Source organism: Salvelinus alpinus, chromosome 19 (assembly GCF_045679555.1).
Source record: "Salvelinus alpinus chromosome 19, SLU_Salpinus.1, whole genome shotgun sequence".
In the NCBI taxonomy this organism is placed as follows: Eukaryota; Metazoa; Chordata; class Actinopteri; order Salmoniformes; family Salmonidae; genus Salvelinus; species Salvelinus alpinus.
The window spans coordinates 39,300,124-39,325,949 of NC_092104.1; the positions used below are offsets into that span (position 1 = coordinate 39,300,124).

Below are 25,826 nucleotides of genomic sequence, written 5' to 3' on the forward strand. Positions count from 1 at the left end.
AGGACCGACCCTGCTGAGTTTCAGAGGCAAGCCAGTGACAACTGTCCAGTCCACTCACCTCTCTGTCGGACCTGGATGGTCCTGAGGGCCAGGATGTTCTGATCGTCAGACAGGAACTGTTTCATCTTGATGAAGGGCTCCTTGCCTTTCACTGTCAGCTTCCTCCAGGGCTTGGGTCGGGCCAGTATCTCACTGACCGAGCCCTGTGATAGGCCCAGCACATAGTGACCAAACACACGCTGACCAATGTTGTGCTTCAACAGCTGCTCTTTGACCTGGAAGGCAATCTCTGCTGTCTCCAACTGGTCGTCATCACCCGCAGTGGAGCTCCCGCTTTCCGATTGGTCACTGGGCAGGCCGGCCTCGATGCCGCCGGCCCCTGCAGGTCCCTGATTGGCTGACATTAGGGTGACTTTGGCTGCATACAGGGCGGTGGGGAAGGCCATGAGGGGGCTGCCGGATTCCTTCTTGAAGAGTGGGGAGGAAAGGAGCTGCTTGTGGACGACGTGGTCCGCAGACAGCCTGTCCCTTGAGCAGGGGGACACAGAGAAGGGGCGGGGGAGGTCGTGGCTAGAGGAGGAGACGTCCATTGTGGGGGGACCAGGGCTGGCAGAGGTACGCTCATCCACCTGGGAGACTGAGGAGAAGGACCCTGAGGGCCTGCCCCACTCCCTGTCTGACTCCCTGCCTGACTCCTCTGATCGGTCCTCATCTGCAGACACAGAGTCACACTCAGATTAGCAGCACTTTCACAGCCACTGGGGTTTACAGCTGCATAGAGCCAACACACTACACTACACACAGCTTTCAAGAACTACAATTAGATGTCATAGGCATAGATACTGTTGCCTCACCATTGTTGTGTAAGATTCTGGCCTTATCCATCAGGTACTTGGGAGAGGGAAGAAAGGCCTCTTTGTCCCGCAAAAAAGCCTCTGCAGTGTCCTGGTGACACACACACACACAGGCTGTTCAATTTCGATTAATCAATTATAGTGGCTGTAGATATCCTTACAATGTATGACGCTCACTGAGGCATTCAATGGCAATGCTAAACGTTTTCTTCCCCGACAGCAGTGGAACATTAAGAGGAAACCAAAGGTCTGTTTCGTTAAGAAGCAAACTATTTTGTTTAATGCTGGGCTATGAACAACAAGGCAATACAAAGCCGAACTTCAATATATATCTCACCTGGGACGAACTACCATTCGTTGAGGCCAGCTTCATTACCTTCAAGATACTACAAGAGAAAAAAACAACAGTAAGAATATTATATAGTGTTTATATATATATACGATATTGTAATACGATGGGTGTTTTTCTCACCGGAGTTCTGTTTTAATCTCTTCATAGTCCAACTGGGATTGCAGTTTAGCTTCTAATCTCTGAAACAGTCAAAGAGAGGAAGCATATATCAGCAAACTCCACCGACAAGAAGGTGGGTCCATACCTCTTGCCATTTGAGTGTGTGCAGTAGGACTTACCTCAATAGCTTCTGTCTTATAGGCCAGCTGGCTTTCCAGCTCTATGATCTGATTGGCTGAGATGTTTTGGACTTCCTGTAGTGCGAACTGTAGTCTCTGTACGTTCTCCAGTAGCCTGAGGATCTCTCGGTCTTTAGCCATCAGCTTAACCTCCAGCTTGGATGGCAACACATCACCCCTCTCCTAAGTGGAAGAAAGAAAGACAGGGTGTGAGAGGAAACAGAGTCAAAAAGAGTCAAAGACACTGAAGGGTAAATAAATGGAAGGTGAGAATTCCTTTTGAAAAAGGCAAAAATTATACCGTCCAGAATTCCCACACTTAAAAGATCTATGATGTGAAGCTTCAATGAATTTGAAGGGGGGGGGGGGGATCGAGGAACACATTGATCTGAACAGAAGAGGATGTGGTCTCGTCTCACCCCACTAGTGCCCTCTGGTGGATAGCAGCTCCCTGGGGTGGCGCTCCGGGGACTGGCCAGCTGTTCCTTTAGCCTCTCCACCTCCCTCTGGGCCATTTCTGCTTTCTACAACCAAACATCACAGCATTACAACTCACACAACAGAACACTGACACAGCCAACCTGTCAGTCACTCAGCAGATATATAGATGAACTGGTCCTGAAGAGCACAGACAGATCAATCTGAGGACAGACCTTCAGAAACGAAATAAATAGAGGAGGACCACCGGCAGAAGAGCGCAACTCGATATTCCTGAGAGGACTGTTTAGTCAGTGTACTTTCTTCCCAGACTGTTTACCTGCTCCGTCACACTCGGGCTGCTAATTAATGATTCATTTTGAGAAAATTTAACTAAGGGCTGCTGGCGGAGAGAAAGAGAGAGAGAGAAGGAGAAAGAGAAGGTTCAAGAGAGAGAATGACAGAGAGAGAGAGAGAGAGAGAGAGAAGGAAGGAAAGAGAAAACAGAGAGAGAAGAGAAATCACTAGGAAGGAAAGGAAGCAATTAAGGCAATGAGGTAGGTACGAGCCCCAGCGCACGGCACTCCGGCATCAATCGCGCTTGGCAGTCTCTCCTGTCCTCTACTGAGTGTTGCAGTGGTGCCGTGGAGCACCCACAGACGGGGGCCAGGGTTTACCACCTCTAATCACAGGAGCTCAGGGAGGGGGAGGCAGGGTAGGGAGAGGCAAGGGGGCTGCAGGATGCAGGGTGTCTAATTAAACAGGAGGCTTGATTACAGGAGTGATTATCTTAACGAAGAAGCATCTTATTCAGAGGGCTGCCAACAGGACGGCATTTTTCACTCACCTGGTTTGCCTTCTCAAGATTCATCATGATCACACCGACCTCCTCCGCCCTGGAACACAAACAGAACCAGCCAGTGGGTTACTGAGGGGGCAATCGCCTAGTCTAGCATGATTTATACACCCTCCTTGACGTCTGACCTCAATGTAGGGCAACATCATACAGCACAATACTCACACCTACATATAACATGAGTCTATAACACATTATAAACTGGGTGGTTCGAGCCCTGAATGCTGATTTGCTGACAGTCATGGTATATCAGACCGTATACCATGGGTATGACAAAACATTTATTTTTACAGCTCTAATTATGTTGGTAACCAGTTTATAATACCAATAAGGCACCTTGAAGGTTTGTGGAATATGGCCAATATACCACGGCTAAGGGCTGTATCCAGGCACTCCGCTTTGTGTCGTTCTAAGAACAGCCCTTAGCCGTGGTATATTGGCCATATACTGTACCACACCTCCTCGTGCCTTATTGCTTAATTATACAACGGGTGGGTCTAATCCTGGATGCTGATTGGTTAAAACCGCGTTCCAGCCGGTGTCTATTTCACAAGTTACCACCGGCTAAGGCTATGACGTTGAAACGGCTAGTTACTGTTCCATCTCACTGCGCAATCCACTGTCTCATCAGCCCAACCAGGCAACATATAAACTTGATCTCCACTGTAAAAAAGCATCTAGACATAATCTCCCCTTTCTTTTAGACGAGCGTTTGGTTTCCAACAGCAGAGATTTGTATAAACCTTGCTGTCTGTCTCTCCAACATTTGCAACATTGTTTCAATATTGACATTTGATCTCCAGCTGTCTCATAGGAATGAATGTGTCAAGAGTTGGGATGAGACAGACAGACAGGCAGGCAGCTTTTCTCGAAATCATGAATCAGCATATGTTTTATGGATATATACAAAGAAATGACAATAGAAAAACAGGTCTAACTAAATGAAATGCAGCTAGTTTGCTGTCTTTCCAGCATTTGAAGGGATTGTGTTAGCTGTGTAGATGGCTAGGTTCTCTGAATAGTGTCCTGGCGAGAGGGACCATTTTCTATACCAGGTGAAATCCCGCATCACTAGCTAGCTCATTGTTATGTTAATGTCATTAGGAAATAGCATAAACAAATGAAAATGCAGCTACTTTTCGGTTATTCTGGCTGCACTGTTTGACGTGACTGTGTTAGCCCAAGTTGGCTAGCTAGCAAGAAAAGGGATAAGAACGGAACATTAACTAACGACTGGGTCACGTCCATAGATACAGAATAAAAATACTTCACGACTGGGTTGCATCTCTGGCAACCTAACCGATAGAATGAACAACCAGCCGGCTTGGGTAGCAACCCTAGATTTGTGTCGGGACTATATCTCGTGGAAAGATGAAACAGTATGAATAAATTCATCAAAATATATATATATATATATATATTTTTTAAATATGTCAATCATTATTTGAATTGGTTGGTAACCCATTGTACAAAAGTGATAATGCCCTCGAAACCAGTGTTCGGAGGATATATTGGCACAGTTTGCCAGATCTCGGCTTCGTCTCGGGCCTAAAAACAACACCCATGCCAATATATCCTCCAAACACCGACTTCGAGGGCATTATCACTTAATTATACAATGGGTGGGTCTAAACCTGGATGCTGATTGGTTAAAACCGCGTTCCAGCCGGTGTCTAGTCCACAAATTTCCACCGGCTAAGCCTATGATGTTGAAATGCCTATTTACTGTTCCATCTCACTACGCAATCCACTGTCTAGGGCCTAACAACACCCGTGCCAATATATCCTCCAAACACCGGCTTGGAGGGTATAATCACCTAATCATCAACTCGTTATCAAACCCCTTACTTTTCTGAAACGATTCACCCTAAATCACACACAACATAAACAAAGCATTTCCTCACATAGCTCACTACAGTACAACCAAATCCAGACAGAAACGGACTGCATGTCTGATCGATACAATACTTTTCTTTGGAGATTTCCTTCCTACATGCCTCCATCCATCTAACAATCACAGAAGTCCAATATAAATAGACAGATTATTCATGAGGTTTGTTTGAAGTTCAAAAGTTTCTTTTTAGACACATGGGAGTTGATTTTCAAAATGTGGAGAAAGATGAATTAACGAGGACTGTGAAATTGATTAAAATATGCAAAGATTTCTGAAGTTTTCAGGACAAAGAAACCCCTTTCCGTTTCACTAAATGTGTTTTGAGAGCAAATCAGCGATATTGTTCACTATCAAACAAACTCTTTTCAAACCAACCATGTTCTTCCTCACCTCCGTCTGCCCCGACAGTGCCTTCATCTCACTGCAGGTTATTATGGGCTTGTTTGAGGAAGATGAATGACACAAACAACTTAACTGCATGACTTATAACCCATTCTGAATAGTCACAGAGCGTTGCTTTTGGGGGGGGGGGGTGAAACAATAGTAAAACCAGGCCCATTAAAAATTCAAATAAATCAATAGTTCTCTATATTAATTAGTAGTGGTGTGGTGTGCAATACAGTCCATAAGCTCTGGGCAGAGACCAGGCCACATCAATAAGCCCAGGATGGATGGAACCACACTGACAGAAAAAGGTAACAGGTGTCATATTCAGATTTAATGAACTTGAGCAGTATGGAAAAAATCCTTTGTATTGATTACCTGTTCAGATACTCAAAACAGCCAAATCACCTTTATTATTAACATCAAGGAAAAAGTCAATCAGAGTAATAGGAGGTGAAGTTAGCGACACAGAGCCACGGGGATGAGTCCTGAGAGGTAGTGGTGATATTGGACCGGGGGGGGGGGTTTAGTGTTTCTATTAGCCTATCACAGGCAGCTGAGGACAACACCCACTCATCGTACAACCCATATAGGATGTATTCCTCATCACCTATTCACTAACTACAAGCCACGCCATTCACAAACGAAGCACTGGCCCAGTGGCCCTAACACCAACGCACAACCATCCTTCCTCTCTCCCCTCACAGAGAGCTAACGAGCCGTCACTGTGAACAGCTGCTGAACATGAAAGGGGAGTCGAACGGAAAATTCTTCAAATCCAGCAGAATGGATGGCGGTGGGTCTGGAAACTACAGTTCAATTGCACCATGGATTAAGCCTGGGAGAAAATCCATTAGCACCGGCTCACTGTGCTCCGTCCGCAGCACAACCCAAACAAAGGAGTGTTTACTTTGAATGTCTATCGACATCCTTCATACAACTTCACATTCATTTAAACCGTTGAGCTGGATACATAGCGCTCACAGATTCAGGACAAGGTAGAGTGTTTTCTGAAGCAATCTTTAAATGAAGCCATTCTTCTTGAGGCCTGGCAAGGCAAGGCTCTGGCTGTCAGACAGAGGAGGCCAACACAGAGCTCTCCCATCCATCCACCTGCATTAGTCGGTGAGTCACACCACAGTAACATCCGAAATGGCACCCTATTCCCTATATAGTGCACTACATGCATAGGGCTCTGGTCAAAATTAGTGAACTATATAGGGAATAGGGTGTAATTTCAGTTGCAGCCCAGGTCTGTTTTTACAATGGCATTCTGAAGGTTCAGACTGGACATGGGTACATTACAGTGGAGAGTGACCATGTGTGAATTAGGGTAGAGCAAGATGGCTAAAGAGAGAAGGCTGAGCATAGTGGTGTATGCATAGGTGGGGCTGAGTAGGGACCTGCAGTAGGGACCTGCATTAGGGACCTGCATTAGGGACCTGCAGTGGGGACCTGCAGTGGGGACCTGACTAGGGACCTGCAGTGGGGACCTGCAGTAGGGACCTGCATTAGGGACCTGCATTAGGGACCTGCATTAGGGACCTGCATTAGGGACCTGCAGTGGGGACCTGCAGTGGGGACCTGCATTAGGGACCTGCAGTGGGGACCTGCAGTGGGGACCTGAGTAAGGACCTGCATTAGGGACCTGCAGTAGGGACCTGCAGTAGGGACCTGAGTAAGGACCTGAATTAGGGACCTGAGTAGGGACCTGCAGTAGGGACCTGAGTAAGGACCTGAATTAGGGACCTGAGTAGGGACCTGCATTAGGGACCTGAGTAAGGACCTGAATTAAGGACCTGAGTAGGGACCTGCAGTGGGGACCTGCAGTGGGGACCTGCAGTGGGGACCTGCAGTGGGGACCTGACTAGGGACCTGCAGTGGGGACCTGCATTAGGGACCTGCATTAGGGACCTGCATTAAGAACCTGAGTAAGGACCTGCATTAGGGACCTGCAGTAGGGACCTGACTAGGGACCCGACTAGGGACCCGACTAGGGACCCGACTAGGGACCTGCAGTAGGGACCTGCATTAGTATAGATGGAGAGATCATGAGTAGAGTAAATGAGGGTTAGGGAACATGTTAGAGAACAAGCAGATACCACAGTATGGACATAGGCTGACTGGGTTACATGAACAGAGAAGTTGAGAGACAGTGGAGAGTGGAGATATAAGCAGGCTCTTACTTGTTGGCCTTCTCCTGGTCGTATTTACACCGCAGGTCCAGAAGATCTGTCTGGGCTGTGCTCAGAGCTAGAGAAATAAAGGAACAGGATTAGTCATGATGACCTTTCACCTCACTGTGTCCAGAAAGGACCACCGGACAAAACACTCACATGAATGCAGCACTTTGATCCTCTCCTCGGCCTCACCCAGTCTGTCAGCCAGAGTGGCATCTGTGTCTTCGGCTTCCCTATGAGAAGAGAGACGCAATGTCAAAGATGACCATGCTTACATACTCTCAGACATACAGCACACATACAGTACTACATTCTGTTTCCACTCATTAGATTAAGGTTTAAATGTGATTACATCCAGGTCTATTGTCATTGTGCAGTATGACTGACGGGCTGGGGGCTGTCCTCTTTTTTGCTTTTATCATGTACACATCATATCATGTTCACAAGGTTGTGAGGGAGGCAAGGACCAGGCCTGTGTTTCTAACCCTTCTGTCTGGTTCTGGCCCTGGTGGTTCTGCTGAGGTGAGCCTGTGACTCTGAGGGCCTGTTTGCTGTTTGGAGTCATCACACCAGCTGTCCAGCTCGATGCCTCCCCAGGTCCTGACTCTGCTGCTGCTGGGTCCTCCTCTGTGTCTCCTGTGGATAGGGAGCAGAGTACAGATGAGTGCTGTGATCATCTGAGGTGAGAGGCCACGGAGACTACATGGAACAGAGACATCCGTGTGTGGATAAAAGTGGATTGTTTGTAGAACAAAAATAGTTTCTTCGATTTTCTTTTCTTTGAAATTGACATTTTGAACAATCAAGCAGCAGTGAGCTAGGCCTGGGCCCATTCTGTGGCCAGGGCTGTGGCTGCAACCTGGTCTCAGAGCATTTCTTATTATTTTGTACGTAAACCACGACACTCCATTTAGTATGATATGTTACCTTTCATATGGTATGTATTAATTTGTGGATATCCATCACCCATTAAATATGATATGTTACGAATTACAATTCGTATTATATGTTACGAATTTGCAAAACGTGCAATATGTAAAGAATTCTAGCTAGATGGATAGGTGGCTAACGTTAGCTAGCTGTCTAACGTTAGCTAGGCTAGAGGTTAGGGTTAAGGTTAGGGTTAAGGTTAGAAGTTAGGTTAAAGAGTTAGGGCAAGGGTTAGCTAAAAGGGTTAGGGTTAGGTTAGTTAACATGCTAAGTAACTGCAAAGTAGCTAAAAAGTAGTTGGTATATTGAAAAAAAATATAAACACAACATGCAAAGTGTTGGTCCCATGTTTCATGAGCTGAAATAAAATATCATAGACATTTTCCATACGCACAAAAAGATTCTTTCTCTCAAATGTTGTGCACAACTTTGTTTACATTCCTGTTAGCAAGCATTTCTCCACCTGACAGGTGTGGCATATCAAGAAGCTGATTAAACAGCATGATCATTACGCAGGTGCACCTTGTGCTGGGGAAAATAAAAGGCCACTCTAAAATGTGCAGTTGTGTCACACAACACAATGCCACAGATGTTTCAAGTTTTGAGGGAGTGTGCAATTTGGCATGCTGACTGCAGGAATGTCCACCAGAGTAGTTGCCAGAAAATGTAATGTTAATTTCTCTACCATAAGCTGCCTCCAAAATCATTTTAGCAAATTTGGCAGTGCGCCCAACCGGCCTCACAACCGCAGACCACGACGTGTAATCACGCCAGCCCATCACCTCCACATCCGGCTTCTTCACCTGTGGGATCATCTGAGACCAGCCAGTCTGTAATAATGCCCTTTTGTGGGGAAAAACTCATTCTGATTGGCTGGACATGGCTCCCTATGCCCTCCCAGGCCCACCCATGGCTGCACCCCTGCCCAGTCATGTCAAATCCATAGATTAGGGTCTAATGAATTGATTTCAATTGACTGATTTCCTTATATGAACTGTAACTCAGTAAAATCTTTGAAATTGTTGCATGTTGCATTTATATCTTTTTTCAGTATAGTTGAAAAGTTGCTAATTAGCTAAATGCTAAATTGTCCGTGATGAGATTTGAACTCGCAATCATTGGGTTGCTCGACGTTCGCTTTATACGCGCACCCATCCACCCCGACTAACCACCCTACTTTAGTTTTTGGCTTAAGTAACCATCTGTCTTATGTAACCATACCAAACATAACATATCATATTAATTTGAGGGTCCCGGATTTACATTTACTATGTTACGTCTAGTCTATGAGACCAGGCTGGTGGCTGTGGCTCTGGTCTGACCTGGCTTGTCAAGGCCCTCTAGGTGTCTCTTCCAGTGCCCGCTGATCTCCCTGACCAGGGCCTCGCTGTCTGGGGCCGAACTCTGCAGCTGCTGCAGCCTCTCCTCCAGGGTGTGTGTGGCCTCAAGAACGGGAACTGGGTCTGAGAGCAAAAAGACAAACAAGATGGAGAGAAATGTTACATTTTTCTATGAACCACTCCATGCAAAACAACCACACAGCCATAATATTGAGTGGTAATTCAAATGCTGAAGTGGATTACTAAAGTCAAAAGTTCAACACTTCAGTCAAGTGAATTCCATTGCCTATCTATTTGATCAAATATAATGAGATATCACAATTATCTTGTTGCTGATGTCAAAATATGTCTCCTGTTATACAACTGATGTCAGGATGTTGAAAATGAACTTTTAAATAGCATATTAAAAGAAAAATATACTATACCATATTCTGCACAAGACAGTACAGTTATCATATGCTCTCCTGCACAACAGCACCAAGAGTAGGAGACTGAGAAATTGTTCCAAAGAGGGACTCTAGAATTCACTCCAATGAGATGCCTTAGAAATCTCACAGGCTGGCCCTAATGACATGAATAGACTAAACTACTAAGATCAAATCCAATGGAACTCATCACCAATAAATGAATGTCAAAAAAAGCCGCATAGACTGCAGTAGAATTTGACGCGCACTTCAGTCCCAAATACACACCTAAACAAATCCAACAAAGTCTGGAAAAAGTCTGCTCCTGAAAAGAAGAGAAAAAGAAGACTGATTCTTTAGCACAACAGAGGAGCTGTTTTGCAATGCATGTGCGGCAGCCTGGGCCCCATGGGGCCAACTAGGAGGCTGTTTCTCTGCTAACAAGTCTCCTCTGTGTCATTTGATCATTTAAATTATTATGCCAGGAATTCTCAGGAGGTGGCTCGGCACTCCACATCACAGGGCTGTTTTTAATCTTCCCGTTCCCTTTCTTCCCTTCCCGAAAAGTTCAACAGCTCTGAGAGGGAGAGCTGCTCCTGTTGTGTACCTGCCTGCCGCACACCAAAGGAGGTGACTTCTAGTGCCAAAGCACAGAGAGAGGGGCTCAGGGGAGCTGCCTGACAAGGAGGGAGGGAGGATGTAGAGATACGCACACACACACACACTCTTGCGCACACACACACCAGCCTTTCAAAACTCCAAGGAGGGAAAAATCGCTGCTTTGCTGCACAAACTTTTCTCCCGCAGCTTTCATGCGCTCGTCTTTCTGCACCTGTGTGGATCGCGATCATATCCTTTCTTCAACATGGGCACAGACTGAACTGACTTTTCAGAGAGCCTAACCACAGACGTTTACACTTCAACAGACACCACTGAGACTAGACAGCCAAGTCGAAACAGGCCACAGAAACACAGCTGTCAAAAATTAGCAATTTGTGAAAAGACTTCCATAACCATTTGACATATCTGAAGTTTCATCAGAAACACTCGGACAAAGATAATTGATTGAACCATTTCTTCCCCAGGACCGTTTACAGTCAACTGAGCCTCCTGTGTGTCTGTGTTCACTGTTACACCCACACTGGAGATATTGCATCAGTCACTTGGGACATCACACTTAAGAGCAGAGCTCTTCTTAGACAAACAGAACGACTTAAAACACTGCTTTTCACATCGACCCACTGTCACAGAAATCACTTTATCAGCCTCTTTTCCATATATCCTTTTAACTTTCCATGATCAAAGTGCAGAGATTACAGTAAGGGATCTCTCACACTTGGACAAGCAAGGATGATCAATCAGTGGCTAGGCAAAAAAAGTGAAGGGATATATGGTAGCCCTGTATACAAAATTAACCCAGTCAAAGAGGAGAGCAGCAGGGGTACTCTCAGAGGGATCAGGGTGTAGCTCTACAAGACGGGCTACAGTTGGGGGAAGTGTCAAAGAAGACTGCTGATAACGGAAGAGAACAGGACTGCTAATTGATGTTGCTAATAAGTTGTGCTGGATATTCCTTTAAGAGCATTTCTTTAACAGTAAATCCTTACTATAAAAGGAAGATTGAATACTTGAATTTTACTCCATACTGCCAATATACCTAGAATTCCCCCCCACACCACCATCATCATCCCCCACCATTATCTACTGTGAGTAGGTCATATGTTGGTGGTATTGTGTGGTGTTAGCAAAGTCACTACACTAGTAAGCCAGGGTAGGGCTATCACAGAATCTATGTGTGTGTGGTCTCATCATCTACATTGAGTTTGCATCAGTGTTACAGATGAGATAATGAGCTTCCGTGGCTGGTTCCTAGCGGCCGCTGGTCAGGTATTACGCTGCTATTGCTCATCCCATAGCAGGGGGCAGCTCTCTGGGTGCTGCTCCTTGACAGCCCAGGGTAAACAGGCCATGGCTAGCATGGTCACAACAGATATGTTTATGCTTGATAGCCAGCTCCTATGGTTGTTTCTATGGAGTTGGATATAGACCAGGTTAGGCCAGGGCCCACTGTGTGAACTGTCCACATAAATACTGTCTGGACTGTGGCCGGGACAGTGGGACAGACAGGTCAAGGATGTTTCTGGGTGGGCAGTGGTGGTGGGTGGGCGTGGACGAGGGTGGTGTGAGCCAAGACAAGCAGGTGTGTTGGGACGGTCCGTCTTTGCCCTGTCAGCGATACACTGTCATTAGGCGGTGTGGGCTCAGCGGGGTGCACCATTACGTCTCCCTGGGCTCTGTGTAATTACGCTCTGACATAATTAACCCAGCAAGCCCATTAGCCAAGCACTGGCTGGCTGGAGAGAAGGCGAAAAAACGCTATAATTATTTGTTGTGCGCATGTTAATGAGGCCAGCTGTGTTCCCATCATACAACATGAACAAATTAATTTACAAGGCTGTGCTTCGAGGGTTTTTTCTTTTCATACAAAACAGTCTTGTTTTGTGTTGTTTTTCTCTGTGTGGTCTTCAAGTTCCAAAAACACTATTTCCTGCTGCTGCAACAAACCGTAACACTGTACATGAGTAGTGTATTGTCATGGCCCGAAACTAGGTTGACTGAACAGTTAGTCCTTAGTCCAACCTTCAAAGACAAGCACCATCAAAATGGCTACCTTTGAAAAAAGTTGTATCTTTTCTTAATTAAACCAAAAGTAAACAACCAATACTCTACCTACAGAGTACGGGAGTCTGCATCCAATGTGGCCGTGTGGGAACACATCCATTGACTGAAGTCTAATAGTCTTTAACAAAGTAATCTATTATTTTAACAACTACACAGTCACTCATGCTCACAAGGTACAATTCTTTAATGTCTATCCTTGTTTCAACCTAGATTATAAAGATTTTTGTAGCTACGATGACATAATTTTCAACAAAATGTTAATTCAGAAAACAAATGAAAGAATTTGAAAATGCTACAGTAAAAACAGTCCGTTTCTGTGCTGTCTTTTCACTAATACAATATTCTGAGCACAGAACAAGTCTCTCCCTTTGACTTGTATGTGGAGAAGAGAGTGAAAGAGAAAGAGAAAGAAACAGAGATCGCTATAGAGAGAGAGAGAGAGAGAGAGAGAGAGAGAGAGAGAGAGAGAGAGAGAGAGAGAGAGAGAGAGAAATGGTGAAAGAAGTATGTCTTTCACTGTGTGCTGACAGACAATCTGAAAGACTAACTTTTTAACCTGTTCTTTTGTCTGTGTTCCACACATGCCTTTACCTGGCAGACTGAAGGACATCTCTACAACTATGTAAAAAGAAGCTCTTAGAAATATACAGAAACAGGAATATCAGGGTAGAATATAATTCAGCCACTCTTTAACTTTAATTGAAAGGGTTGTTTTGTTGTTCTTTTTTTGTTACAATAACAAAATAACTGTTCGGTGAACAATCACACAAAAAAAAAAAAAAACACAACTGAAACTATTCATCTCCTGTACACTTCAGAGCTTGAGTTTTAGTCGTACCCTTTACAGTATCTCTGCACACACACACTCACATGCCCACGCACACACACTTCCTCTCTGTTCTGAGCACACACTCTGCCGGTCCCTCTGGGGTCTCTGCTCCACGGGGATCCATTGGAGGCCCAGCTCTTTTATGAACATAATGCATTATTAAGCACCTCAAACATCTCCTGGGCCTTTGTTTATTACTGCTCTTATTAATCACTTGTGCAGAATCTCATCCTGCCCAAAAGAGCTTTCATTTTCCATCAACTTCTTTATATGCTTTCATTTTTGATACTGCCACAAACAGAGCGTAGACACACAGCTCTCCAAGTTCCCTCTCATCTTCTGATGGAATGTACTCAGCACCATACTTATTATTTAAAAAAACCAATGCCTTACAGGCCTCAATAAGCCTCTCTCTCCAGCGTCTGCCAATGTACACTGAGTGGACAAAACATTATGAACACCTGCTCTTTCCATGGCAGACTGACCAGGTGAATCTAGGTGAAAGCTATGATCCCTTGATGTCACTTGTTAAATCCACTTCAATCAATGTAGATGAAGGGGAGGAGACAGGTTAAAGAAGGATTTTTAAGCCTTGAGACATTTGAGACATGGATTGTGTACAGAATGTGTGCCATTCAGAGGGTGAATGGGCAAGAAAAAATATTTAGGTACCTTTGAACGGGGTATGGTAGTAGGTGCCAGGCGCACTGGTTTGTGTCAAGAACTGCAACGCTGCTGGGTTTTTCACGTTCAACAGTTTCCCGTGTATGTGAAGAATGGTCCACCACCCAAAGGACATCCAACCAACTTGACACAACTGTGGGAAGCATTGAAGTCAACATGGGCCAGCATCCCTGTGGAACGCTTCCGACACCTTGTAGAGTCCATGCCCCAACAAATTTAGGCTGTTCTGAGAGCAAAAGGGGTGCAACTCAATACTATGAAGGTGTTCCTAATGTTTTATCCACTCAGTGTATACAGTGTATATAAGGGAACAATAATTCTTTGAATAGATTAAGGTCAAATCACAAAGGTTAATTAATGCTCTATTCTTACAACCTTGGAGCCAAAGGAAATTACTAACTGACTTCAATACGCACTGCACTTACAATCTCGCAGGCCAAGGAGACTTCAATACATTAATATTCATTGTGCAATAAAGTCATAAAGCCATGATGGAATTGTGTGGAGTTGTACCTGGTCCTGGAACCCGTACCATGCAGTAGTATTTGGTCACCACTAGCTAGCACTGTTGCCCCAACGTTTCAACTAATGCAGACCTCAGCCCTGCGAAGGGCCCAACAAACATACAACACACAAACACACACACACACCGTAAGTGAGCTCCCTGCTCAGATGAAAGGTACTGTGTTCTTCAGGAGAGACGGAGGGAGAGCGAGAGAGAGAGAGGGATGAGGTGAGGTGATCCTGAGGGAGGTGTGTGAGTAAAGAGAGGGGAGGGGGCAGAGCAAACACCTGGAGCGCCAATCTCAGGGCTACGCTCCTGGCGACAGGGCCCCGTTCCTCCTCTCAAAGCGACAGCTACAAACACCAAGGTTCAAACGTAACCGCAGAGTCAGAGATGCTCACACAGGAGGGAGAGAGATGAGGAGAGAGGTGCTATTCAGGAGAGCCAACTCAGTCATGGAAACTGTCACTGTTTTTCACATCCTGTGAAGAGGAAGTAGTTTATTTAGACTGATCAAAAAAGTATAGAGGTGAAAATCTAAACAAATAAGTATTTTTGGGGGGGCCTAATATTTTGTTGACAATTTCAATGGGGCATAGGAATATACAGTTGAAGTCAGAAGTTTACATAAACCTTAGCCGAACACAGTTAAACTCAGTTTTTCACAATTCCTGACATTTAAACCAAGTAAAAATTCCCTGTTTTAGGTCAGTTAGGATCACCACTTTATTTTAAGAATGTGAAATGTCAGAATAATAGTCGAGATAATTATTTATTTCAGCTTTTATTTCTTTCATCACATTCCCAGTGGGTCAGAAGTTTACATACACTCAATTAGTATTTGGTAGCATTGCCTTTAAATTGTTTAACTTGGGTCAAACGTTTCGGGTAGACTTCCACAAGCTTCCCACAATAAGTTGGGTGAATTTTGTCCCATTGCTCCTGACAGAGCTTGCACACGCTTTTTCAGTTCAGCTCACAACTTTTCTTTAGGATTAAGGTCAGGGCTTTGTGATGGCCACTCCAATACCTTGACTTTGTTGTCCTTAAGCCATTTAGCCACAACTTTGGAAGTATGCATGGGGCCATTTGCGACCAAGCTTTAACTTCCTGACTGATGTCTTGAGATGTTGCTTCAATACATCCACATAATTGTCCTACCTCATGATGCTATCTATTTTGTGAAGTGCACCAGTCCCTCCTGCAGCAAAGCATCCCCACAGCATGATGCTGCCACCCCTGTGCTTCACGGTTGGGATGGTGTTCTTCAGCTTGCAAGCCTCCCCCTATTTCCTCCAAACATAACGATGGTCATTATGGCCAAACAGTTCTATTTTTGTTTCATCAGACCAGAGTACATTTCTCCAAAAAGTATGATCTTTGTCCCCATGTGCAGTTGCAAACCATAGTCTGGCTTTTTAATGACGGTTTTGGACCAGTGGCTTCTTCCTTGCTCGATATAGGACTCGTTTTACTGTGGATATAGATACTTTGTACCTGTTTCCTCTAGCATCTTCACAAGGTCCTTTGCTGTTGTTCTGGGATTGATTTGCACTTTTAGCACCAAAGTACGTTCCTCTCTAGGAGAAAAAACGTGTCTCCTTCCTGAGAGGTTGTCACGCCCTGACCATAGAGAGCCCTCGGAATTCTCTATGGTGGTTTAGGTCAGGGTGTGACTAGGGGGGTTATCTAGTATTGTATCTCTATGTTGGTGTTTTGTATGGTTCCCAATTAGAGGCAGCTGGTAATCGTTACCTCTAATTGGGGATCATATTAAGGTAGCCCCTTTTCCCACCTGCGTTTGTGGGATATTGTTTGTGTTAGTGTTTTGTGCACTACGGATTTCACGTTCGTGTTATGTTTATTGTTTTGTTGTAGTTTCACCGAGAAATAAAGTATGTGGAACTCAACTCACGCTGCGCCTTGGTCCATTCCTAACGACGATCGTGACAACGGTACGACGGCTGCGTGGTCCCATAGTGTTTATACCTGCGTACTATTGTTTGTACAGATGAATGTGGTACCTTCAGGCGTTTGGAAATTGCTCCCAAGGATGACCCAGACTTGTTTGGTCTACAATGTTTTTTCTGAGGTCTTGGGTGATTTCTTTAGATTTTCCCATGATGTCAAGCAAAGAGGCACAGAGTTTGAAGGTTGGCCTTGAAATACATCCACAGGTACACCTCCAATTGACTCAAATTATGTAAATTAGCCTATCAGAAGCTTCTAAAGCCATGACATAATTTGTGGTTGAAGTGGTTGAAAAACGAGTTTTAATGACTCCAACCTAAGTGTATGTAAACTTCCGACTTCAACTGTATGTCTTAAATGCATGGAAATGCACATTATGATTGTGGTGTGTGACATTTTGGCTTGGGGACCCAATAATTACATTTTTAGAAGTATTACATTTTCAAGGTGTTCTCATTGCTCAGAGCACTAATTTCAACTGTTCCCCATAAAATGCAGAGGATGCATTGGAGTTGCTTCAAAGAGCATGCCCTGTACGACTGACTGTTCATGACACCGGTGTTAGGTTCTAAATGAACCTATTAAAACTCACGGATAATTAGTAAAGCTTAAACCAAGTTTATTCACCCATTGGGTCAATGCAGCTGCATAAGACAAAATAAATATTCACACCAGTGGTAATATATATATATTGCCCAATTTGGGTGGAGTCTCCTCCTTCTCTCTAAACATTACATCTTTATTACTAGGCAGGAAGTTAAGTGATACAGGCAATAAACTGTTCCTTCTCCCTTAATGTGACCTGACCTGATCTCGACACCCTTCCTCACTAATCCACAGCTCCCCATCTTTATCAGTGCCTGCCAACATATGATCATCTCCTTGCACTCAGTACATTCCAAGCTTAATTGCCTCCACCATATACATTCCTCCTACAGATAACCATTAACTTCTGGTGTAGCCCCTCTAGACCATAGCACTCAATATTTCAATAGGATTCCTGATAATTAACACTATTCAGAACCCAGAATCCATCACCGGTAAAGGTTGCCATTGTCATACTACATGTAATCCTTTGTCACAGGAAACAGTGCCACTCTAAGTCCAGACACACCACAACTATAATAATAGCTATCTTGTTCAGCAGCTGGAGCTTGATACACTTGCTGACTTTACAGTAAAAACAAAACCCAAATCTCACTCACACACACACACACGCACGCACACACACGCACGCACGCACACACACACCATTTCCGGCCATGTATTCTCCTCTCTTCCCATACACTAACATTCTCCTCCTCGTAAACACACTGATGTGAGATACACATTTGCTTTAACAAATTGGGATGTGATTAAAACCTTCTCTATTGAGAGCAGGTTCAGGGTAGCCCTGTGTTGTGTCAGGGATGCATACCCTCTGTCTATAACATTCATATGAACTGAGAATATGAAAGCAGCATCATAACATGTGTCATGCGTGTCCAACATTATGCAACTGACATCATCATTGGCACCTATTCCAATAACTGATTTGTTATTGTGGATAACTGATACCTGACACCAAACGTTGCTGTTAACTGGATACAACAGGTCACATTGTCCCCTCCCCCTCCCTGGCTCTCCTCTTGCATTCATTAACTCTGTTGTCGGCCGCTCTGATTGGACCAACGGCCTGTGAGTGTCAGCAGACAGCCAGGATGGAGGGATCCTTTCAAATTAAATAAGAGGGAGAAAAAAAATGTCTGCCAATGAATAGTAATAACGGCATTAAGATTAACGAGCACGGTGTGTTAAGAATAATTGCGTCTGTCAAAACATAAAAAATACATGAGCTGGATCGTTTGTTTGGAGACTGGTGGGAAAGCAGCACAGTGATGTGTTTATAGGAGAGGAGACTAATAAAGTGAGGGACCACAGCCAACTGACTGTCCTCTGGTGTACCTGAAGCGATCCACTCTGGGAACAGGGGGTGACCTTGGACAGGCCAGTGAGATGCACAATGATACACAAAATACCCTACTCTCCATTTTGTGACTCCTGTTTGGCATCAGATAGGAGGTAAATAATATCAGAAAGATAATAATGAATAGATTTTGAGACTTTTAGCAATTAGCTGTTAATGGAAATGATTGGTATGGCATTAAAGGATTAGACGGCAAATAGTAATCAGCAGCTCAGCTGCCTGCGTTTTTTTGGTTTTACTGCGGTGGGATGAAATAATAACTCCTTCTGTAGTAGTAAAGCCCAGGAAAAGTCATCCATACACAGACCTGCAGTGACACAGTGTGAGAGCTAAGACTAGAGACTCTGGTGAGGGAGTGTCACCCGGATGCTAACACTAGTGCAGGTCCAGGTAAGGTCAGAGGAAGATGAGTGTTCTGAATATGCTAATCCAAGGCCCTCTGATGTAACCAGGGCCACTCCTTTAGCTTTGTGACAGGACGACAAGGCTCAACCCCCCCACCCTGGCCAATCATAGAGAAGTGATTGGTGGAGATGTCGATGTCATACAGTGGGGAGAACAAGTATTTGATACACTGCCGATTTTGCAGGTTTTCCTACTTACAAAGCATGTAGAGGTCTGTAATTTTTATCATAGGTACACTTCAACTATGAGAGACGGAATCTAAAACAAAAATCCAGAAAATCACATTGTATGATTTTTAAGTAATTAATTTGCATTTTATTGCATGACATAAGTATTTGATACATCAGAAAAGCAGAACATAATATTTGGTACAGAAACCTTTGTTTGCAATTACAGAGATCATACGTTTCCTGTAGTTCTTGACTAGGTTTGCACACACTGCAGCAGGGATTTTGGCCCACTCCTCCCTACAGATCTTCTCCAGATCCTTCAGGTTTCGGGGCTGTCGCTGGGCAATACGGAGTTTCAGCTCCCTCCAAAGATTTTCAATTGGGTTCAGGTCTGGAGACTGGCTAGGCCACTCCAGGACCTTGAGATGCTTCTTACGGAGCCACTCCTTAGTTGCCATGGCTGTGTGCTTCGTGTCGTTGTCATGCTGGAAGACCCAGCCACGACCCATCTTCAATGCTCTTACTGAGGGAAGGAGGTTGTTGGCCAAGATCTCGCGATACATGGCCCCATCCATCCTCCCCTCAATACGGTGCAGTCGTCCTGTCCCCTTTGCAGAAAAGCATCCCCAAAGAATGATGTTTCCACCTCCATGCTTCACGGTTGGGATGGTGTTCTTGGGGTTGTACTCATACTTCTTCTTCCTCCAAACACGGCGAGTGGAGTTAGACCAAAAAGCTCTATTTTTGTCTCATCAGACCACATGACCTTCTCCCATTCCTCCTCTGGATCATCCAGATGGTCATTGGCAAACTTCAGACAGGCCTGGACATGCACTGGCTTAAGCAGGGGGACCTTGCGTGCGCTGCAGGATTTTAATCCATGACGGCGTAGTGTGTTACTAATGGTTTTCTTTGAGACTGTGGTCCCAGCTCTCTTCAGGTCATTGACCAGGTCCTGCCGTGTAGTTCTGGGCTGATCCCTCACCTTCCTCATGATCATTGATGCCCCACGAGGTGAAATCTTGCATGGAGCCCCAGACCGAGGGTGATTGACCGTCATCTTGAACTTCTTCCATTTTCTAATAATTGCGCCAACAGTTGTTTCCTTCTCACCAAGCTGCTTGCCTATTGTCCTGTAGCCCATCCCAGCCTTGTGCAGGTCTACAATTTTATCCCTGATGTCCTTACACAGCTCTCTGGTCTTGGCCATTGTGGAGAGGTTGGAATCTGTTTGATTGTGTGTGGACAGGTGTATTTTATACAGGTAACGAGTTCAAACAGGTGCAGTTAATACAGGTAATGAGTGGAGAACAGGAGGGCTTCTTAAAGAAAAACTAACAGGTCTGTAAGAGCCGGAATTCTTACTGGTTGGTAGGTAATCAAATACTTATGTCATGCAATAAAATGCAAATTAATTATTTAAAAATCATACAATGTGATTTTCTGGATTTTTGTTTTAGATTCCGTCTCTCACAGTTGAAGTGTACCTATGATAAAAATTACAGACCTCTACATGCTTTGTAAGTAGGAAAACCTGCAAAATCGGCAGTGTATCAAATACTTGTTCTCCCCACTGTATATGTTTACGTCAAAATAGGAGCTGAAAGTGTGCATGCATGTGTGTGTGCCAGAGGAGGCTGTTGGGAGGCACTATAAGAGGACGGGCTCATTGTAACGGCTGGAATAGAATGAAGGGAACGATATCAAACACATCAAACATACGGAAACCACGTTCGACTCCGTTCCATTTATTCCATTACAGCCATTATAATAGGCCCGTCCTCCTATAGCTCCTCCCACCAGCCTCCTCTGATGTGTGGGTGTGTGTATGCGTGTGTGTGTATGCGCTTGTGTGTGAGAGCAAAAGTAAACGTTAAATTCCAATTTTTGAAATCTTCAAACCCAATCCTAGCTACAAGGGTTCAGATACAGTTTAACATGGTTTATGAGTACTCTTTCTTGTCAGTGCCCTGTGCAATTAAAGAGATGAAGTCCTCATTCCTTACATTATCACTGTTGGTTCAGTCTGCTCTTGATAGAACATTTGTTCATGACAAAATATAGCCCCTAAAACCCTCCTGGGTCCTCTATTAAGCCCTTGATACGTGCAGGTATAGGTCAGGAAATCAAACTGAACACATCTTCAAAGACATCCATTTCTTATCAAGAAAATAACTCCATTCAAAGTGTGTGGTGAAATATCAAGCAGGAGACTTCAAGGCAAAATGGAGACCTTTAAAAGTCAGTCGCTGCATCGCTATTTTCTCTGACACCCACTTTTATCTTGTATTCATTGAATCTGTAAACCGCGTTCTCTACTCTTGCAATGAGTGTTCCTCTGATGTAGCCGGAGATTGGAGTGCGTTTTGCTCTTGTCTCCTGCAACAAAGAGCAATGCTGTATAGTGTGCCCTGGCAACAAACAACAACAGAATAAACAGTCTCTCCCCCTCCCCCTCTCTTTCCCTGCTGGCCTCATCAGGCCTGCACTCCAGACTAAGACAAGCTACAGTTGGCTTTTAATTGGCCCTCTGCAATCAACAGCCCATCCCCACAAGGATCGTCTCTCCTCAGCAATGCAACGCTCAAGGACCAGCGCTCGGTTTTGAAGTGGCCCCACACAGAGCACAGACTCTAAAACATAGATAAGAACTACAGGGTGTCTTGTGGATATTTATATATCTATGGCAAGAAAACAGTCGCTTCGTATTTCTAGCTTGTCTCATGTAGAACGTTGGCCGAATGACGTTGACTTTGGCTTGGTGTGTAGTTGATCTGGCTGGGGAGAGTGATCTCTTGTGGGAGGTTTGTTACATGAGCAATGTTGTGTGTTGTCTGTGTCTGTGACTGTGCTGTTGTGATGTGTGTGTGGCTCTGTTACAGGTGGGAGACTCACCAGGGGCTTCGATAAGCTGCTTGTAGATTCCCAGGAATGCCGACTCTGCCTCCTTACTGCGCTTGTTCAGAGCGACCACCTGGAGACGACAGGACAGGACACAGCCGTCAGGGTGACACTCAGGCGTCAACATTCATACTAAACCTTTGCTGAAGGAACATTTAGCGACCCATACACACAGAACATCTGCATTTACATGCATTCTACACTGTTCTGACATATGAAGTAAATAAGCAACATATAAAGTAATTGTGCTAATGAGACAGACAGAAACAAAGTTCATCCCTCTCCAGAAGGTAATCAGAATGACGGTACATCACCAACATGTTGCTGTGACGGGGTTTGTGTGCTGAATTATGTGAACAAGGTGCTGAGCTAATACTACAAGCTGATATTTGGCCTCTTAAACCCCAATGTTGCGGTGTGTATTGAGGTGACATTTGGCCTGTTAAACGCAGTTGTGGTGTACTCTATGAGGCAGGTCAGTGTCTGTGGCCTACATCACACAGGCGCACAGACTCTCCTGCTATTCTCCACTCCACGGGTGATGCAAACCAATTAACAATTAATTTGGATGGACAAAGAAGGGAATTAGTCACCACCTGGCCCCATGGAGAGGGCACCTGCCCTGGTGGGTATGTGGGTTACAGTCCTCACAGCTACAATACACCAGCAGCCCTGTTATCTACTGTAAGTCAGAACAAGTCAATGTCTGAAAGTCTTAGCTTAGCAACTCTCTGAAATACTACATCCGATAGCACAGGAGACTGCTGAGGGGAGGACGGCTCATAATAATGTCTGGAACGGAGTGAATGGAATGGCATCGTACACCGCGGTCTAAGGCACTGCATCTCCGTGCAAGAGGCGTCACTACAGTCCCTGGTTCGAATCCAGGCTGTATCACATCCGGCCGTGATTGGGAGTCCCATAAGGCGGCGCGCAATTTGCCCAGAGCCATCCGGATTTGGCCGGGGTAGGCCGTCATTGTAAATAAGAATTTGTTCTTAACTGACTTGCCTAGTTAAATAAAGGTTAAATAAAATTTTAAAAAATATAAAAAATAAAACATGGAAACCGCTCTAGCCATTGCCACGAGTCCGTTCTCCCAATAAGGTGTCAGCAACCTCCTGTGTCAGATAGGCCATGTCCACCACAAATGTCCATCCAATCCAAGAGGAATCTATTCTCTATAGAATTCCTATCAGTGTTGATTACAGTTTTTATCTGATCAGACATAATGACTTCTATTGAAGGAACCCAGTGCATGTTACCGTCTGAGACCTTCTTTATTGGTCTGACTTCAGTTCGACAATGTTATTTGGACCGAGGTCTGAAAACACTTATGAGAATGGTGGAGAAACTGTTTAGAGATGGTTATAAGTAACAACTGTGGGAAAGAGAGAGAGATGGAGAGCCCTTGAATTACTGGAATTGTCTTATGTCCTCCCCGAAGAGGCATAACGACAGCATCATGTTTAAAGAAATATCATAAAGATCAAGCAAATCCCTCCCACTCGGAACTGCGAGCCGGAGTTCATGGAAAATGGAAAGGCTGGAGCCCAATCGTTATAGATGCAACAGTCTGCAGCTACCAGCCATCTCTCTCTCTCTCTCTCTCATCAGCTTCTTGATATGCCACAGCTATCAAGTGGATGGATTATGTTGGCAAGGGAGAAATGCTCACTAACAGGGATGTAAACAAATTTGTGCACTAAATTTGAGAGAAATCCGTTTTTTTTTGTGGATATGAAAAATTTATGGGATCTTTTATTTCAACTCGTAGGACCAACACTTTACATGTTGAGTTTATATTTTTGTTCAGTGTATATATAGCAGGTTGTGTGAACTCACCAGGATCTGTTTCAGACTGACCCCCCTGTCCCTGTCCTATCTACCTTTCTGAAGAATACATCAAATAAGACCCTGAACTGCACATGTAAAACGCACACGACCTGTGAATGCAACAGACTCCATTTCCCACAGACACGGGGGTCTCCTGGCCCTCCATCACCCTTTAACGAGAGAACACGGAGATTACCTCCACAATCACACCATTAACCTGTCTGCAGCCGCTAGAGGAGACATCAATCACACGCCGGATGCCTCCTCACGTCAGCACACTCGGTATGCGTAACCCTCTCCCCTCATGCACGCTGCCACCACCATCATCAAAGCACCTCGGAGGTGTCACGCATAATGTGGTCTGATCTGAGTGACTCGTCTTCCTCTGGACCTGATGCTAATCTACCTTCAGCCAAACACATGGGATTAGCTTCCGTTCCCTGGTACCACACAGATTACACTGTGGAGAGGTATGGTATAAATAATGTATGTTTCAGTAAAGGTACGGTGGTAGTAGGACAATGTATCTAAACCTATTCCATGTTAGCCAGTTTGGCCGTAAAATTATAGAATATGGCTTCTCTGGGAGGGATGTGGTGAACATTCATTTTACAAGCGGCAGGAGTAAACCCCCAGAGATTTATTGTGGGGAAAGAGAGAACAAGAGAGAGAACGAGAGAGAGAGAGAGAACGAGAAAGAGAAAGAGAAAGAGAAAGAGAAAGAGAAAGAGAGAGAGAGAGAGAGAGAGAGAGAGAGAGAGAGAGAGAGAGAGAGAGAGAGAGAGAGAGAGAGAGAGAGAGAGAGAGAGAGAGAGAGAGAGAGAGAGAGAGAGAGAGAGAGAGAGAGAGAGAGAGAGAGAGAGAGAGAGAGAGAGAGAGAGAGAGAGAGAGGAAACCTGTTAGAAGTGGACCATAACTCTTCACAGAGGACCAGTCCATGTGGGCAGGCTACTGCTGCTGTCTCCAGCACTGCTGGGAAATGCTTACTGAGGCCTAGGAGGATACTTATAGTGAAACACATGGTCGATGTGTGGGTCTGTTTGCATATGTATGTGTCTGTGTGCATGTGCGTGTGGTGTGTCAACATGTGAGAAGAAAAAATGATGGCAAAAGATGAGTTTAACATAAAGAAGTGCAGGGAAGAGAAAGGCAGACAGGCACTGAGCTACAGACAGAGACAGAGAGGGCGAGAAAGAGGTTCCCATAAAGACTGCAATTAGCAATTATGCAGACATCAATTACAATTATCACAACTGGTGATTATGCAATTATCACTCTAAATCCTTGTTTTTTTACCAGAATGCCACCTCCTGTGATTTGGGTGTTTGAGGACAGGTTGTGTGATGATGCAGGTGATTAGAGTGTGTGACGTGGCGGGGGTGTTAGGTGTGTGTGTGTGTGTGTGTGTGTGTGTGTGTGTGTGTGTGTGTGTGTGTGTGTGTGTGTGTGTGTGTGTGTGTGAGTGTGTGTGTGAGAGAGAGTGTGTGAGTGTGTGAGTGTGTCTGTGTGTGTGTGTGTGTGTGTGTTTGTATGTGTGCATGGACGTGTGAGTTAGTAAGATTATTGCTGCTGGTGGATGAGAGAGGCGGTGTGTGTGTGTGTGTGTGTGTGTGTGTGTGTGTGTGTGTGTGTGTGTGTGTGTGTGTGTGTGTGTGTGTGTGTGTGTGTGTGTGTGTGTGTGTGTGTGTGTGTGTGTAAGGGACTGGGAATGTATGGTTGCACATTCCCAGAGGCCTCTAAATTACCTGTCATCTGCACATGATGCAAAGGTCAGCGCACAATCATGGGAGTCGGTCCTCTGTGCTGCTCACAGAGACCCAACAGAGCCCAGGAGCTGACAGTGTGTCACCACAGCCCCAGTCAGCCTGAATGCCTATTAGAACAACACACTGGGAATTCCACCACCATGCAGCAAGTGACAACACCCTTATGGCATCCTTATGGGTTGTGGGGAAAAACCACCATTCTCTGGGTGCAGAGAGGGAGTG

At 44.9% G+C, this 25,826-nt stretch overlaps 1 protein-coding gene across 6 annotated transcripts in view; it reads right to left on the bottom strand.

Moving 5' to 3' along the window:
- LOC139545920 (homeobox protein cut-like 2) overlaps nucleotides 1–25,826 on the bottom strand; it is a 132,856-nt gene that overhangs the window by 13,759 nt on the left and 93,271 nt on the right. For all 6 annotated transcript variants that reach the window (XM_071354158.1, XM_071354161.1, XM_071354159.1 and 3 more), the window contains exons 4-15: nucleotides 21,997–22,075; nucleotides 9,468–9,608; nucleotides 7,701–7,851; nucleotides 7,372–7,448; nucleotides 7,222–7,288; nucleotides 2,749–2,797; nucleotides 1,904–2,008; nucleotides 1,485–1,667; nucleotides 1,327–1,385; nucleotides 1,192–1,240; nucleotides 855–945; nucleotides 59–712 (exon numbers count right to left, since the gene is read on the bottom strand). In XM_071354158.1, the coding sequence (XP_071210259.1) occupies nucleotides 59–712; nucleotides 855–945; nucleotides 1,192–1,240; nucleotides 1,327–1,385; nucleotides 1,485–1,667; nucleotides 1,904–2,008; nucleotides 2,749–2,797; nucleotides 7,222–7,288; nucleotides 7,372–7,448; nucleotides 7,701–7,851; nucleotides 9,468–9,608; nucleotides 21,997–22,075 (1,705 nt within the window). The remainder of the gene's footprint in view (nucleotides 1–58; nucleotides 713–854; nucleotides 946–1,191; nucleotides 1,241–1,326; nucleotides 1,386–1,484; nucleotides 1,668–1,903; nucleotides 2,009–2,748; nucleotides 2,798–7,221; nucleotides 7,289–7,371; nucleotides 7,449–7,700; nucleotides 7,852–9,467; nucleotides 9,609–21,996; nucleotides 22,076–25,826) is intronic.